The sequence below is a fragment of the Heterocephalus glaber genome, unplaced genomic scaffold, assembly GCF_053883595.1.
Source record: "Heterocephalus glaber isolate CG9 unplaced genomic scaffold, H.glaber_assembly_v1.0 deba00001564, whole genome shotgun sequence".
NCBI classification, from domain to species: domain Eukaryota; kingdom Metazoa; phylum Chordata; class Mammalia; order Rodentia; family Bathyergidae; genus Heterocephalus; species Heterocephalus glaber.
In genome coordinates, this window is record NW_028258351.1 from 23,029,252 (window position 1) to 23,046,936 (window position 17,685).

Sequence of the window (17,685 nt, forward strand, 5' to 3'; positions counted from 1 at the left end):
AACATTTTGGTTTGTCAAACTTGAAGGGAGTGTCAATGGCATCTCATGGGTTAATATCAGAGTGCTTCTAAACTTCTTACAATGCTGTGGATGGTACCCCACAATAAAAAGTAATTTGTCTGAAAATGCTACTAACACTGAAGTTGAGGACCCCTGCTTTCACTGGCTAGAAGTGGAGGAAGTCAGTGTGGACTGCAGAAAGCAGTAACCAAAGGCTAGTCCATATCAGTCCATACCGTTCAGCCTTCACTGAGTTACAAGCACTCACCTACCTGTGTCCTAATGGCCAGTTTTCCAGGAATGCATTATAGACAGAGTTGAAAAGCAAGCTAACAGTATATTGGTATCTTCTGAGAATATTTCAGTAGAACATTAGTCCCTCCCACTAGAATCAAAGTCAATAGGGATAGAAGATCTGGTTTTTTCACTTTGGCAAGACGTGAGTTATTATTGAACTCTCTTAACTACTTGGAGCAATTTCATCAGCATTCTGTGTGAGCAATATTGAATATCAAATGCTTAAGGAGAGGAATATATGTATTACATGTCATAATGTAGTTTTAGATTATAGTATAGTAATTAAGTCTTTGGTATAAGACACTAGTGAAGAGGCATCAGACTCCTCTGTATATTCCAAGGGCAAGTGCTCCATCTTCCCCAGTAAGTAACACATCGTAGATACATTCTAGATACATTCTAGGTATTTGTAGGCAATCAGAGGGCAAGGGCAGAGCAAAGAAAGGAAAGGGGAAGGAATAAATATCTAAACAGCAGTGTGGGTTGAGAAGCTACAACTCTAACAAGTTAAAAAAAAGGTCTATATCGACCTTGACATAAACTTCAAGCAGTGTGGCTATAGCAGTGCCACTAATAATGAATAGTAACATGCTGATCAGTCTAGAGAAAACTGATCAGAGATTCATCTCTCTGGGAACAGACTAAGAATCGTATAGGTTAAGTGATTTTTTAATTTATGTAAATTATGTATTTAAATTTCTTATACCCTATTGTTGGGCTTTTAAATTCAGTTCCAGCTTGATCAGTCTGTATTTCATTGATTCCAGATGAACTTTTTTTTACATATTTACATCTCTATATTTGGTGTTTATAATTTAACAGACCGTATTTTTCTTCTTTAGTTGAAGATAAACTAATAGTGACTCTTATATGTCATGGCATCTTAAAGTGGGTAAAACCTCCTAGTTATTGGATGTAAATGGAATAAACATTCTTAGTTATTTTTGCATCCATTCTTAATAATTAATAAGTTAGCATTTGTCTTAATTCTCAGTGGGAGTATCCCACCACCAATGGAGAACTGGCACAGACCCATTGGAGTGAGAGCTGGAGGCAGAGTTTCCACTGCCATCCCTGGTGTCTCCTTTCTTGGGAAACCCTCCTCTTGCTCCTTTTTGTGAGTTTCAGAGTCGCTATATCTTGCTGCTTTTGGAGTCATTTTCTTTCTGCATAATACTTGATTTTCTTTCTTGGAAACTAGATTTAAGAAACTGATAGGAGGAGAGGTTAAGAAGAGGCCCAGAATGTCTTTGGGCCCCAGGGACTTTCCAGGCCTTGATGGATAGTGTTGCTTTCTCACCATTCCTGAACGATAGCCACTTGTTTTGTTTTTTCCTCCAGCTGATTTCAGTGCTGAAAGAAATGAGCTATCTTGAGCCCAGAGATATGAATCGCATCCCTGAGACAGCAGCAGCCATGTTATCCTCCAGGGAATTCTATCGGCAGCTTGTGGCCAACTTGGACTTGATGGCAAATTGGTACAACAAGGTTGTGACAACTCTGCTAGAGGTGGAAGCTCCATTAGTGGAGGGAGAGCTGCAAAATATCGATCTCTGCCTGAGAGCTGCAGAGGAGACTCTCAACTGGAAAACAGAAGGTAACAGGGCACCACCCGCAGTCTGAAAGAAACACTGGGACTCAAGGGTCTAATAAAGTTAATAGAATCTCAAATTATTTTCTGGTAATCTGATTTGGGTTAGAAACATAAGTCCATCTTCTCCTCAGACACATACCCCAGTAGATAAGCTAGCAGGGTTAGAATTCCTCTTCTTTCCTTTCTTGGAATATGATGGGTAGATTTAAGAAACTTCGCTGCCTGCATTTTGAGAGATTCAGGTTGCATAAGATCCCAGCACTTAATGGACACTCCGTGAATGGGAGCTTTTACTATATGATTATCATTATTTAGTTTTCTTAACTAGCTTGTAAATATTTTAAAGGAGGGAATGAGGCATTTACTTCTCTAGTATCCTCCAATTCAATTTGGTGAGCTTTCATTGATTGGTTAACATATGCCATGTACTATGTGAGAGACGCAGGAAGAATATGAGGTTCAAGGTACATGGGACCTGGAACATGATCTCTATGCTCAAAGTGCTCCTATTTAGTGGAGAAAACAGGCATGTGTGTAACCTAAGTTATAAAAGATTGGCCATGATAAAAACCCAGTATGGAGGTAAAAATAAAGTGGGGAGAGTTACAGAGGAGGGAGATTAAGTCAAGTTAGAGTCCTCAAAAAAGTGAAAGTTTGAAAAGAAAGTCATAGCCAACTCATGAAAGTTCTGGAATGTCATACTAAACAAGTGAGGACTTTATTCTACATACAAGAGGGAGTGACATTCTCAACACTTAACAAGTTGAAAGTGCCAAAAATTGATTAATCAATATGAGGTCATCAAATTGCCCTGGTATCTGAATGTAAAATTTTATTCCCTAGCAATTGTACCAGCTTTTATGTAATTGGTCTGTAAGCATTACTCCTTTGTCTCTCTGAAATCCTCACTTAAATCCTCCATAATCAGGATTATGGTAAAGGTTGGCTTTTTAATATAACTAGGAATGAAACAATTTTTGATGATAATGAAGTAACCTATATAGAAAAGTCTCATAAAATCTGCAAACATTAAATTTCTAGCTTTTGTAGCAAGCAGTCTTTTAGATATGCCATTATGAAGTATTTCAATTAATAATATTTCTTTGTGGGAGCAGGAATTTGGGATTATGTTATTCAAATCACCAATAGTATTCATGATCTTGAACAAAGAATTCAGAAAACTAAAGACAATGTAGAAGAGATTCAAAACATCATGACAAAATGGATGACTCCGATATTTAAGAGAAAAGATGGAAAAAGGGAATGCCTTCTCTCTCTGGATGACCAACACGATCGAATTGAAAAATATTACAATCTCATCAAAGAATCTGGCTTTAAAATTCATGCCCTTGTTCAGGTAATAACCAGCCTCTCAGGTACATATAATGAGAGTAAAGGAAAAGAGCCAAGAAGAATGTTTGGATGCAAAAAGTGGTTTGGAAATTAGAACAATCAACAGATGCTCTGTCTTTTGAAGTCAGGAATAAAAGTTTATGCTGATAGCAAAAGCTATCACCATAAACTAATGGATAAAGCTAATGGATAGAAGAAATGAAAAGTCACATTGTGGTATCATTTTGTCAAAATTATCACGATCTTAATGGTAACACCACTTGGTTGACAAGGGTTAGAAGGAGATGCCAAGGGCAGAATCATAAATTAGACACTGCACTAACCACTGCATCCCCAAATCTCCCACACAAGCTATGTGGTCCTCCAGCATCATTCTTATCATCTATGTCTAGAGTCTAGAGAGATGAAATAGTATGATGCTCCTGACTGCATCTGATAAGAAAAGGAAAGACTTCATGCAACAAGCCTCTGCCCTGTTCTGGTCAGGGCAACTTCATGTTCGACATTGAAGGCTAACACTTCCTTGTGAGCAACGGGAAAAGATATAAATGACCACCAGCTCCTGTTGGTCAAAGTAACCAGGGCAGAGTCTGACCTGTTGACAATTCCCAGAAGTCAGGAATGAATCACAATTGTTATATATGGATTATCTGTGATTTGAAGTACATAAAATGCCAGGCCTAAAGCACTAATGGTGACAACAGTTAAGTGAAAGAGATAATTGCCCAAGTTTTGCCTTTGACAGATAAATTTTGCCTTTGAAATCCTCAATGTGACGTATTTTTTTAATCCCTCTGGGCCATGTATCCAATTTGCTAATTTCTAGACAAAATAGTAGATATGATTTTGATTGTAATTATGTTGAACCTATAGATTAATTTGAAGAAAATAAAAATTCTTAATATTAAATGTAGCCATCCATAAACATGGCATGTCTCTTCACTTAGTTAGATCCCTCTAATTTTTCTTTGTAACATTCTACAGTTTTTAGTGTAGATGCCTTGCACTTTTTTTGTTAAATTTATTACTGCTTTGCAGTGCTACTATAAATTGAATTATTTTGTTTATTTTAGTTTCTAACTCCTATCAGCTGGTATATAAAGTATAATTTTTTGCATTGATACTATGTTCTGTAATCTTTCTAAATTTATCAGGTTCAATAGCTATTTTGTAGATTTCTTTTGATTGTCTATACAAATAATCATGTCATTTGCAAAACAGACAATTTTGCTTCTTCTTTTCCACTCTTTATGTCGTTTATTTCCTTTTCTTGCCTTATCGCTCTGGCTAGGACCTTCAGACCAGTGCTGAAGCTGTGAGAGTGGAAAGTCCTCATTTCTAATCAGCTGGAGAAAAATTTAATAATTCACTACTAAATATAGCATTTGCTGTAAGGTTTTAATTGATGTTCATTATCAGATTCAGGAAGTTCTCGTAGTTGAAAGATTTTATCATGATTTAATGTCAAATTTTATCAGTGATTCTTCTGCATTTCTTCAGGTGGTTGATTGTTACTGATTGTTATTGTTATTGTTATGAGGTGGTTCTTTGTTATTTTCTTTGTTATTGATCTTAATATCTATGAAATCAGCCTTGGATTTATGAAATAAACCCACCTGGTTATATTGTGTTATTCATTTAAATATTATAAAATTTGATTTACTAATTTTAAAGGATTTTGTGTTTATGAATGACATTGATTTTTTTTCTTTTGATGTTCTTTTGTCAAGATTACACAAGCCTTATAAAATGAGTTTGGAAGTATTTTCTCCACTATTTTCTGAAATACTTTATGCAAGTTTTGCTAGGAGTTTAAAAATTTTTATGAATCTTTTCAAACAACCAAATCTTCACTTTGTTAATTTTCTCTATTGATCTTGATCTTTTTTAATTCATTAATTGCTCTATTTTTGTTATTTAATTCTAGTTTGTTTAGGGTTAATTGTGTATCTTTTTTCCTAACCTCTTAAGATACACACCTTTCTCTTTACTATGGTAATATGATGATATGAATTTTTCTTTAGCTAGTCCTTTAGCTTCATACCACAAATTTGATCAACAATTTGAAATATTTTCTCTTATTATTTCTTTAATTTAATGGCCATCTTAGAAGGCTATTGATTAATTTAAGGCTTTTCAATATACAAATGAAATCAATATCTGATTTCAATCTGGTTAGAGAAGATATTTCATAAGACCTTAGTCTTTTGAAATTGAGACTTGTTTTATGACCTCAAATATGGCCTATCTCATTGAATATTTCTTGGATACTTAACTGTAGTGCTATTATTCTGTTGTTGAGTGTAGTGTCTTATAAAAATGAATTAGTTGAAAGCAATTGATAGTATTGTTTTGATCTTTTGGATGCTTTCAGACTTTTTTGTTCCATTAATTACTGAAAGTAAAGTATTAAAATCTCTACCTACAGTTGTGGATTTGTCTATTTAATTCATCCTTTAGTTTTGTATGAATTTTCAGCATGTGTTTAAAGCTCTGTTAGCAGGCACAAACACATTTTTAGTGGTCATAACTTTTTGATGAGTTAACTATATCATCATGAAATTTCCTTTTTATTTCTAATAATACTCCCTAGTCTCAAAATCTATATTTTCTAATAATATAGCCTTTCCCTCCTGATTTATTACTCCTTCCTATTTTTACATTGTCCATATTTTCTGTTTTACATTTGACCCATTTTTTTCCTTTGTGTTCAAATTTCTTCTCTTTATAGATAGCATACAGTAAAATTTTACACTTCTTAGTTTAACAAGTCTTCTAATTGCAATGTTTACACTATTTACATTAAATATAAATATTGTTGGTATGGTAGGGTATAGTTCTATCATTCTGCTCCCTGTTTTCTATTTGCTTTTGTTTGTTTTTATTTTTGTTTTCTGGTTTCTCAGTTGTTCTTTTCCACCTTCTTGTTGAATAGTTGTGGGGGTTTTTTAGTGTTCTATTTAAATTTCTCAGTTGGATTTCACCTTTGCCTTTTTGCATTACAATTCTAGTGGATATTCTAAGTTTAAGAATGGATTTTGAAATTATCACAACCTACTGATGGTTTTCTTGTGAAGTGTAGGAACCTTGCAAAAGTAGTTCAGTTTATTCCCTTACTCCATCTTTATTTCCCTTACTCCAATTATTGTGTGGTATATAGGATATAGATTGCTATATTATACATTAGTATATTATATATTACTATTTTAGTATATATTAAATCCCATAGTACAATATTAGTATATCTTTTGCATTAAAATTTTAAGAAGAAATAAAGAGTTCACTAAAAAATGTATACACATTTTAGGAAAAGAAAACCTTATATAGGGCCGGGAATTTAGCTCAGTGGTTTCGCCACCTGCTGTGCAAGTGCAAGGACCCAAGTTCGATCCCCGGTACCAAAAAAAAAAAAAAAAGAAAGAAAACCTTATATAAATATTTTAATACTAAACTTATTAAGATATCATGAGATAATACAAGTTACCTTTGGCCTCTACAATTACAAGAGGTGCCCAAAGTGGCGGCCATGAGCTTCCAGACATTTATTAGTATGGTGAACTGCTGCCTGGCTAACCCTGGTCAAAGTGTCCATCGAGATTGCTGCGCATGCATTTTCAATTTCTTCCCTACAGGCCGGCAGTGTAGTGGGTTATTGGTGATATATGACATCTTATGGGGATCCCCATAGATAAAAGTCTGCAGGTGATAAATCAGGAGAAATGTCCACCTTATACAAGTTTTTCTTTTCCTGAAGCATGTATACATTTTTTTGGTAAGCTCTGTATTTATTGATAGTGTTTCATATTTATCCACATAGTCACAATTTTCAGACTTGCTCATTCCTTTCTGTAGACCTGAATTGCCATCTTGGGTCATTTCTCTTCATCCTAAAGAAATTTGGCTTGCTTATGACACGTTCTTTTCATTTTTATCTGAAAATATCCTCATTGTGCTTTTGTTTTTAAAAGATAGTTTCATTGGAAATATAACTCTATGTAGTTTTGTTTTATTTTCACAAGTCATTTCATCATCGTCAATTCTCCAGTGTTTCTCAGGAGAAGCCAGCCATGAGCTACATGTGTGTTTTTTTGTATGTGATGCATTGCCTTCTCTCAGGTTGCTTTTAATAGATATTTAGTCTCTGACATTTTTTTCCAGAATAGCTATGATATGCCTAGGTAAATTTTCATTATATTCATCCTACTTGGAGTTTGTAAGCTTTTAGGTCTGCCTTTCTTTCTTTCCAAATTTGGGGAAGTTTTTTTGCTTGTTTGTTTATTTCCACAAATATGGTATTCTTGCCTGCTAATTCCAAAATCTGCTATTTTCTGAGGTTTTTTTTTAATGAGACAGAAATTTGTTATTCTATCCCAGAAAATAAGTGTAACAGGTAAGCACTGTAGTGTTGGTATGATAGCTATGAAATCAGAGACCTAACCAGATAGTGGTCTGAGTTTATTCCCATTGACCATTTTGTCTTTGGATTAAAGTTCCATTTTTCTCTTTCTTTGCATATCTAGCAGTTTTTAATTATGTGCTAGAATGCTTGATGCCATTTGAGGATCTCTGTGTAGTTTCCTGTGAAGAGTCTGAGATTTTGTTTTGGCAGACAGTGAACTTCCAGATAGATCGCCTTGATCCTCCTGAGGCCCACTTGTGAGGTTACTGAGGGCGGGTCTAAAGGGGACTTACCAAAGGATCCAAAGTGTGGTGTCTGACTGGAGTTTCTGGTTATCTGAAAGGTCTTTTCTTTTTTTTTTTAATTAAATTCTTTTATTGGTACATTGTAGGTATACAACACAATTACATTTCTCATTGGGAATTGTACCTTTACATAATGCATCTTGGTTCTTATTTTTTCCCCATTCCTAGCCCTCCCTTCACACCCTCCACCCTTCCCTATTTACAAAGACTTTATTTCCATTTTTTCCATTTCTCAGCATTTTTTCCTTTCCCTTCTTTCCTTTCCCCTGCCCCTCCCACTACCCCTACCCCTTTGGACCTTTTCTTCCTATTTTACATTATCAGTCATTCATTCTAATCATTGGTACATTTTAGGTATACAATATAATGACATTCATCATTGGAAATTTGCACCTTTACATAGTCTCTCTTGGTTCTTATTTTTCACCCTTGCCTAGCCCTCCCTTCAACCCCTCCAGTCCTCCCTATTTACAAAGATTTTGTTCCTATTTTTCCATTTTCTCATATTAATCCCATTCCCTTCTATCCTTTCCCCTAGCCCTCCCACTTCCTTCCCCTTTGCCCCTTTTCTTCCTATTTCACATGACCTATTATACATTTAGTCCTTATTTACACTTGTCTGAAAGGTCTTTTCATCATTCCTCACAAACCTTTAACATCTCCCAGCACTTCACCTACCTCACTTACGTTAGTCTTCACAGCCCTGAGACTGTTCTGAGCCCGCTCTTCTAGTCTTGCCTTAAACATGTACAACTAATATTCAGTCAAAGGTGGGAGAAGACCCAACTCCAATTTCTGTCTTCTCTTCCTATCATGAGAGATGTTTTAGCTGAGCTCCATTTTCCATGGTTTGCATTTAAACCACCTGGATTTAAAATTGACCTTGAATATTTCCCTTCTTTCAAGGATCACATCCCTATTATTCAATTACCCAAAACAATTATTTCTTATACTATATCCAGTCCTCTAGTTGTTTGTGGCAGAAAGGCAAGTACAGTCTCATTCTTAGGTCTTGGATGAGACCAGAAACTTGAATTATTTCTTATTACTTCACAGAAAATTCCAAAACATTTATTCTTTTTTTTTTTTTTTTTTGGTACCGGGGATCAAACTCGGGTCCTTGCACTTGCGTAGCAGGTGGCGAAACCACTGAGCTAAATCCCCGGCCCACAAAACATTTATTCTTTTGACTACTGTAGATTTGAAGTAGTAAACAAAGGTGAAAGATAGAGATAGCTATATTGATAGTTGGGGCAATTTGAAGGAGATAGAGCAGTCATTAAAACTAAGTTATTTAATCCAGAAGCAAACAGACATTCACATCTTTCTGTTTGTGAACAACTTTGCATCATCACTATTATGATTTTAATGATAATGGAATTTAAGTCATTAAGAAAATATTAAATCTACTTAGAAAGGAAAGGTGTTAGTAATGCATCTTAAAAATTTTAGACTCGTGCAACATAAAAGAGGGATCATGAGATTGTTTAAATCCAGGAGGACTCATAACAATGGTTCCTAAAGGGATAAGCATGAGTCAACTGGGAAAGTCACTTCTGCAAATTAGTTACTGCCTTCTCTGAAGCTATCAGATAATTGGAATGGTGCTGTAAAAAGACTGAATAATGAAAATGATGAAAAGTAAATCAGATGTTTGTACTTGTTATTGCTGAACATTTGGGCTCCTTCTCCTTGAAGTCCAAATCTTGTTACTATGGTAATGCTGCAAATCCTCCAGGTCAGGAGCTGTATGATGTGAAAAAGAAAGAGGGGCGAGGAGAGTGAAAAAGAAGAAGGCGGGGCTGGGAAGGAGAGAGGAGAGAGGGGAGGAAAGATGGAGAGAGATATTTGCTTACGTGTATGTGTTTTTCTAGATCACTCAATATGATAAAGGCTTTTAGTTATTATCAAATACCTATCCTAAAGCACTTTAGTTCATTTCTAAGGATTATCCAGGAAATGCTTCACTTATTAAATTTCTCATGAACCCTGAGACATAGTACACTTTACTCTTACTCTTCTTTTCTTTGCCTACCCTGCCATCTGCTCTAATGTAGATTCCTCTACAGTATATCCGTCAGCATTTACAAAGTGCACACACATTTCGTATATCAGTATTCCTTCTGAGAAGGTAGCATGGCCCAATCCTCCTTTTACAGGGACAGGACAGGCTACCATATTTCCATCAGGGACTAATTTTACATCCCTTTCAGTCCATGGTTATACCCAATAGACAAAATCGAGTCAATAGATCAATACTAGCAAATTCTTCCCATGAGGGTTTTTCTGTATATATTGTTTTCATTTCTATTAATAACGTTTATACCAGTTATTCCATGATATTCAATGTGATTTATATCTTGTCTCCTTTTTGTAGGAAAACTTGGGTCTATTTTCAGCAAACCCAGCCTCCAGTGTCTGGAAGAGTTATGTTAACTATATTGATGACATGTTGCAGAATGGATTATTTCTTGCCATTAAGTGCTCACTCAAATTCCTCTTGGAAAACACTGGTACTTAGCGGTTTATGGATGTGGGTTATTATTGGAAAGCTAATATTAATAGCATCTGCTGTCCTGAAGAGAAGTGCAATTGAGTGTACTGTGATTTTTCCCAAAATGCTGTGGATATTTTCTGAATGATACACAGTAAACCAGTAAAAGTATTGAGTTTCTGAATTTTCCCAAGAAAAGATTTCTGACTCTTTGAACCCAGGTGGACAAACCAGGCTCCAAGATAGTGAAGCCCATAGCAAAAGCCAAAACATAAAAGTTGATTAAATTGCAGTCAAGGTCCAGGAGAGGAGTGACTGAGCTGAAGCAGTAAGAAGCACGATTGGTAATGAGGACCTCCTCCACACTAGACTCTGGAGCGAAGAGGAGGCCACCCTGGGCCCCTAAGCTCCACACACTTTTACTCTATGGCCTTTTGGGAACACTGGCAAGTTGGGGAGGTCAGGCTAAGTGGAAAATAAAAGAAGATTTTATGTGTGAAAGAAAGATAGACAAGAAACCGAAAATAATTTTAAGAAGGAAAAGGAATTTTAGAAGCTATTGAGCATTAAAAGCTATTCAAAATAAGTAAGGGCTTTGAATTTATGGTGGATAAACTGGAATGAGGTGTGCAGAAGCAAAGATCCACTAAGGGCTAACCATGGCTGGTAAGTGATGAGGCAGAAGGGGAAGAAGAGTTAAGAACTAAATGTTGAATTCAGTCCTCACATTCTGGAATAACCTGAGTTGTCTAGCGAAGGTCATATTGAAGGATGAGTCAAATAAAAAGTCAGAGGTGAGAATTTTGAAGCCAAAAGATGAAAGTGAGACGAGCATTCAAGGGGTCAGGGATTTAGCTCAGTGGTTCCGCCGCCTGCCCCACAAGCTCAAGGACCAGAGTTCGATCCCTGATACCAAAAAAAAAAAAAATACATTGAGATGAGCATTCAAGTTGTCAAATCCAACTCAAAGACAGAAATCAAATGCAGAGTTAATATAAGACAGTCAAGATGTGTCCAGATATCTAGCCCATATAAGAAAGCACAGCAGAGACCTAGGCTGAGAATACAGAGAGGAGAAAGGCCCAAGCTGAGTGTTGCCCAGTGAGGAATTCTGGGGCCCCTAGGGAGAGAGAGACTGAGGTGTCAGGATGGACTCTGCCAGAAGAATGCAAGGATCTCCAAATCAAGGAAATCTGGCAGCAGGATCGAAGGGATTCAGCATAGTCACAAGGGAAAGATCATCTTCTAGGTCTAGTGTGAGTAAGCTGAGGGGCAGGAAGCACAGGCCCCAACACTGGAGAGCTGAGCCCAGCAATGGTGGTGCCCACTTCAGCGAGTTGGCCAAACTGCTGCTGGTGTTGGAGGTTCACTCAGCCCTCTCCTGGATCTAGGAGGATGCCTGGGCTACAGATGGGTGCAGGCAATGAATAGAGATAGTATCTGCATATAGTGACTGGACCCCAGCCCCCTGCCAGTGGTTCTCAGCCTCTCCTGACCTGAGCTGTCTGATGTACCACTTGTCCTCTTGTAGGAAGGGCAGAGTGGGAACAAGGAAGTGGAGAGAACAGATGGTAGTCTTTCTCCAGAACCATCAGTTATCTTCCTTCCATGGAAATAGCAAGACAGGAGAATATCTTTTCTTCACAATGGAGACCTTTCAAATTCTTTCAGTGGGCGGGAGCTGGGCTTAGTAGTTGCTGGACTGAGGGACTATAAATATGAAAGGCACCGGTTTCCTGGTTGGAGTGGGAAGTGGAAGAGCCTAAAAAGAGCAGCTTTTTCATTTCAAGTCCATCTTATCATTTTTACTTCTTGGATTTGGTGAGGCCATATGGTTCCAATGGCTTGGGCTGGCCTCCTTGTTGTCTTTCAAAGTCCAAATCCTGCACAAACAGCAGATTAAATGCTACCCTTTCCAAAAAAGAGGAGGTTCTCCCTCCTCTTTCCTCCTAAAATGATTTGCTTGTACCAAGATTGTGGGACTAAGAGACTCTGTCCTGCATGATTACATTTGCACTATCTCCAATGTGGGGTTTAGATTCTCATGTCGGCACATGAGGCATATCTCATACAGTCAAAATATTCTTTATTAATTTATAAATATACAGTATTTATAGTCATAAACATTACATCATAAGTACATATGTACATTTAACATTCCTAATTTGAAAATTTGAAACTCAGAATGCTATGAAATCTTAAGTTTTTAAGCTTCAAAAGTTTTGGATTTCAGAGGATATTAGATTTTGGCATTTTGGATTAGGGGTGCTCTAACAATAAAGTCTATGCAAATATTCCAAACTCAAAAAAAAAATCCAAAATCTGAAATATTTTTGTTCCTAAGCATTTTAGTAGGCTAGAAATTGCAGCTCCTCTAGTCTCGAAGACCTTATTCTCATTCTGTGTTGAGCCATCATGACCACATTCAAGCTCTTCTTCTGCCCCAAGGGTCTCAACCCAAAAATGGCACCATTTCTGGCTCCCATGTTCCACTGTGGGGAAATCACTTTGCCACATCTAACAGCACATGGGGCTGAGAGATTTGACCACATGCTCAGTTAAAGCCCTACTTCTAGAGACTAAGAGGACAATGGATTTCACTGAGTAGTCTCCTCTGCTCACAATATCCACTTCATAATAGGCTCCTAAAAATGTTTACAATCAACGATATATGAAAATAAATGGTTAGTGGTACAACTCTAAGCATTTATCTTCTACTTGGAACATTGTGCTCCATGTTGTATTTTGATTTAAATTTAGCAAGGCAAGTTAGTCTAGCAAGTAATCAGGAATTTGTGAATTATTTATGCTGTTTTTAAAATTTTGATCACTACAGGACTACAGAATTAAAATAAGTTCTGTGTTTTAAGAAAGGGAGCAAAAAGGGTATGGTCATAATTCCTCTTTGATTTTCACGCCTATGCAACCATTGGCAAGCTTACCTCATTTGTTTAGTGGTTGCCAGTGGAATAGCATGACCCAGGAAGAAACAGTCTGCTTGTAAGAAATGGCTTTGAAAAATCAGCCTCTTCTCAGGGAAAGGAAGCTCTGTCCCCGAGAGGCATGTGAGAATATGGAAGGGGACTGGCTTTCATCGCTTGGTCATGGGGAATCATGTCAGGAGAAAAAGGACAGTAAAGGTACTGCAATGCCCAAAAGATCCTTGTGCAAAAATTGCCTTATCCAAAATATCAATGGCTGCACTGTGAGAAACCCTGCAAGACTCTGTCCCTCACCTTCCCCGACGAAGTTTCTATTTCAATTTTTCTACATTCTGAAGAAACACTCTGGTTATTTTAAAAGTCTTCTCTTTCGCCAATTTCACCCATTCATCATGGTTCTGTTGGTGTTTTCATTGTTTTCCAGAGTGTAAGGTGGGACTCACCCCAATATTTGAAGCACAACTCAGCCTCAACATCCCAGAATTAGTTTTCCATCCCTCTCTGGAGTCTGGAGTGAAGGGGGGCTTCTATGACATTGTTGAGAATCTCATCACTAGCATTTTTGGGATATCATCTCTGGTGCCACGGCTTTCCCTGAAAAATGGCTCTCCCCACTATCAGGTACTAAACCTGCAATCATCTGCTCTCCAGCCACAACAGGAACATCCTACCAAGCACCTGTATAACCTCCCTGGTGTTTTGTCACTTCTCCAGGTCGCACTGGAGGGCATGGCCGACCTGGCAAGCATGCGGAACACGCTCATGCAGAGGGTCCAGAGCATGATGACCCTCTGCAGTGGCTATCTGAACACATTCAGCCAGTATTCCTACCTTTATGTGGAGGACCGTAAGGAGATTTTGGGTCAGTTTCTGTTGTATGGTCATGTCCTCACACCCGAGGAGATTGACGCTCATGCAGAAGATGGCATCCCAGAGAGTCCACCCCTCCTACATCAGTACAAAGCACAAATTGACTCCTATGAGAAGCTCTATGAAGAGGTGTGCAGACTGGAGCCCACCAAAGTGTTTGACAGCTGGATGGAAATCAATGTACGGCCCTTTAAGGCATCTCTGATGAATATAATTAAAAAGTGGAGCCTCATGTTTAAACAGCATCTCGTTGACCATGTCACTAACAGGTAACAGTTGTCCTAGCTTCCTTTCAGCATCCAAGGCTGCCTGTAATACCATGCTTGTGATCATCTTCATATTTTTCCCAATGGGAGGATAGGCTAAATTAAAAATTACAACAGCTGGTTGCATGTTCCACTCCTTTGGACACCAGGGGAACTTCAGTTCTGCCTTTTCTTTTGTTCACCAGATAAAGCCTCTGTTTTAAATTACACTTAGTGCCCAGGGGGTGAAAAGCGCTCAGTAAGTGATAAATAATGTTCAGGGCAATAATCACAGATCCAACCGTCCTTCACAACTCTCACTGTGAAATTTCTTTAAGCCTGGGAAGCAGAGAGGGCCTAATGAACCTCTTAGATTTTATTTTTGCCACTTACTCCTTGCCTCAGATGATCCAGCTGTGTCCGGTTGAAATCAGTAGAAGCCCCAACTCCTGGGTGCCTGTCTGTGCCCTCCTGGTTGTACTACAGACTGTATCTGAAATTGCCTGCCCCACAGTGAACCCTGACCATCCAGCTCAGCACTGTGCTTTCTAATCCAGAGTGTCATTCCCTGAAAGAATGATTCAGTTGGTCAGCAGTCCCCTGGTCACTCTACCTCATCCTTGTCTCCAAAGGTCTGCCACGGTTAAAATCTTGACCCTCATCCCACTCAGAATCCTGAGGTGAAACACCCATAGTTCCTTTGGTTCAGGGATTTCCCTTTGGTGTGTCAGATGACGCTGCCAGGAAGACAAACAGACCCCCTCCTTACTTTGGTGCTGGTCTTGCTCAACGCTGCTGCTGGCTGTTCTGTGATCTAGAGCCATGAGCAGAAAGGAAATACCAAAATTCAGGATTTATCTATCTTAAACTCCAATAGACTTTGCAAGGGTGATGTCCACCACTTTAGGAAATCCAGGAAATCCTTGTAGAGGTGTTTTGAAGAGGTCTTCCCAGGTGTTAAGAAGCAGCAGCCAGTTTTTCACATGCATAAAAGCTTTTGCTCACTGAGGAAACCAGGGGCAAGATGAAGAAGTGCTGGTGGGCAGCAGGGCAGTGACTGATGCATGCACATGAAGCACCATTGCAGTGGACAGCTGCTTTGGGCCTCCACTGGTAGATCTAATAGTCAAAAGCGTGTGACAGATTTTTATTTCTTTTTTTTTTTTTGTACTGGGGATTGAACTCGGGTCCTTGTGCTTGTGGGGCAGGTGGCAGAACCCCTGAGCTAAATCCTCGGCCCTGCAGATTTTTAAATGTAGATTTTGTTATGATTTTGAAATGAGAAGGCCAGCAGTCCAGGAGATGGTGGTTATCAAAAATGTAGTTTGTTATTCACATTTCCCCAAAAGAGGTGCTAGGCCAGGCCACACAAGACCACAGAGGCAACCACCCACTTCAGCCAGGGTGGGGATAAGGGAGGAAGTATGGGGAAGAGAGTGTGGTGTCTGTGGAAAGGAATGGGTGAGGCAGGTAAGCAAGCTTAGGCTCGGTGTGTGAGACTGATTTCTGTGGGCTCTGAGACATAATGGCTGTCTCTTGTCCAGTTCCTGGCCTGGGATGATGAGGGAAGTGTCCCGGATGGAGGAGGAGGCTGGGCTCTGAGTTTGTTGGTTTACACTTGAAAAGTGTGGTTGCAGGTCTGGCATCTCAAGGGATTGGATGACCCTCCAAGGGGAAATCCTATCAGGGTCTGCAAGGTCCCAAGTGTGAAAGGATCAAACAAGGTATCATTTATTACTCACTACAGCAGCTACCATGGACATCTACCAGGTAAAGCTTAAGAGGATGTAACAGATGGCCTAACAGAATAAACACATGGTACAGTAGCCAGGAAGCCTGGGTTCTTGCCCTTGCTATTTCCTCATCTCTGAAGAAAGGCAGTAAAAATGGTTTCATCTAAGAAGGGTTCCAGGTCTGACATCAAGTTACTTACTCCATTAACTTTGCTACACTTCAGAATGTTTTATTGTGTTCTTGAGGATTAGATAAAAATAGAAATAGTACAAAATATAAAAACAATTTATTCCTACACAACGGGGCAAGAGGTGGGGCCTAGAGGGGGAAGATGTCCTTGTTTTGCAGGGCTGCTTCTACATTACTCATCCTGCTTCTCCCTCAGAATCACCACCCCTCGTGCAGTGACTTCTATCAGATAGTACTAACTGCCACTCAGCCTTGCTGCAGTCACCTGCCAAGCTCTTGGTCATTCTTCCTCATCACTGAAGATCTTATCCTCTGGTTCACATCCTTCCATCCCCACATTTCTGCCCGATAATTACCCTCAGTAGCCTCACATCCCCAGTCTTCACTGCTGCTCCCCCTTATCTGTTGATTTCCTGGCTGTGGTGCTCTTTCCTTTAGCCACATGAGTGCTGTCTAGTTATACACTGTGCTCCCAGAAGGGGGAGGGGAGATGGGGAAGTAATTGCTCTCTCTTCAAAAGCTCAGGGGTAAGCATTGCATTTTCTTTTCCTTAAATTCTTTTACTGGTACATTTTAGGTATACAAGATGTTTACATTTATCATTGGGTGCTTGTACCTGTACATGATGCATCTTGGTTCTTATTTTTTCCCCATTACCTGTGTGCCCTTCACCCCCTCCACCCTTCCCTATTTACATAGACTTCGTCTCCATTTTTTTTTCTTTTCTCATAATTTTTCCTTTCCCTTCTTTCCTTTCCCCTTCCCCACCCACCACCCCTAACCCTTTGGACCTTTTCCTATTTCAAAGCATCAATTATTCATTTTAATCATTTTAATCCTTATTTACACTTTCAGTTTCTCACACTAGAGAAACTATTTGGTATTTACACATGTGTGTCCTATTTATTTCACTTAAGAGCATGGCCTCAATATGCATCCATTTAGCTATAAATGTCTCTAGTTTCTCATTCTTTGTGGCTGAGTAGTACTCCATTTTATTAAAAAAAACAAAAAAACACATCTTCTTTATCCAGTCTCCAGTTGATGGGCACTTGGGCTGTTTCCAAGCTTTAGCTGTTACAAACTGCGCTGCTATAAACATGGGTGCACATATATCACTGTGGTATGATTGTTTTAATTCTTTGGGGAAGATCCCCAGCAGGGGAATAGCTGGGTCAAATGGGACCTCTAGCCCTAGTTCTTTGAGGTATCTCCATATGGATTTCCACAGTGGTTGTACCAGTCTCCACTCCCATCAACAAT

General features: G+C 38.7%; 1 protein-coding gene across 14 annotated transcripts in view; it reads left to right on the forward strand.

Annotated features, from left to right (window-relative positions):
• The window catches only part of Dnah9 (dynein axonemal heavy chain 9), a 373,887-nt gene that overhangs the window by 50,047 nt on the left and 306,155 nt on the right, over window positions 1–17,685 (forward strand). For all 14 annotated transcript variants that reach the window (XR_002386940.2, XR_015443305.1, XR_015443304.1 and 11 more), the window contains 5 exons: window positions 1,639–1,894; window positions 3,007–3,248; window positions 10,326–10,461; window positions 13,809–14,005; window positions 14,099–14,523. Coding sequence is in view for 9 of the 14 variants with exons in the window: in XM_087192015.1 (XP_087048141.1) it covers window positions 1,639–1,894; window positions 3,007–3,248; window positions 10,326–10,461; window positions 13,809–14,005; window positions 14,099–14,523 (1,256 nt within the window). In the remaining 5 variants the exon portion in view is untranslated. The remainder of the gene's footprint in view (window positions 1–1,638; window positions 1,895–3,006; window positions 3,249–10,325; window positions 10,462–13,808; window positions 14,006–14,098; window positions 14,524–17,685) is intronic.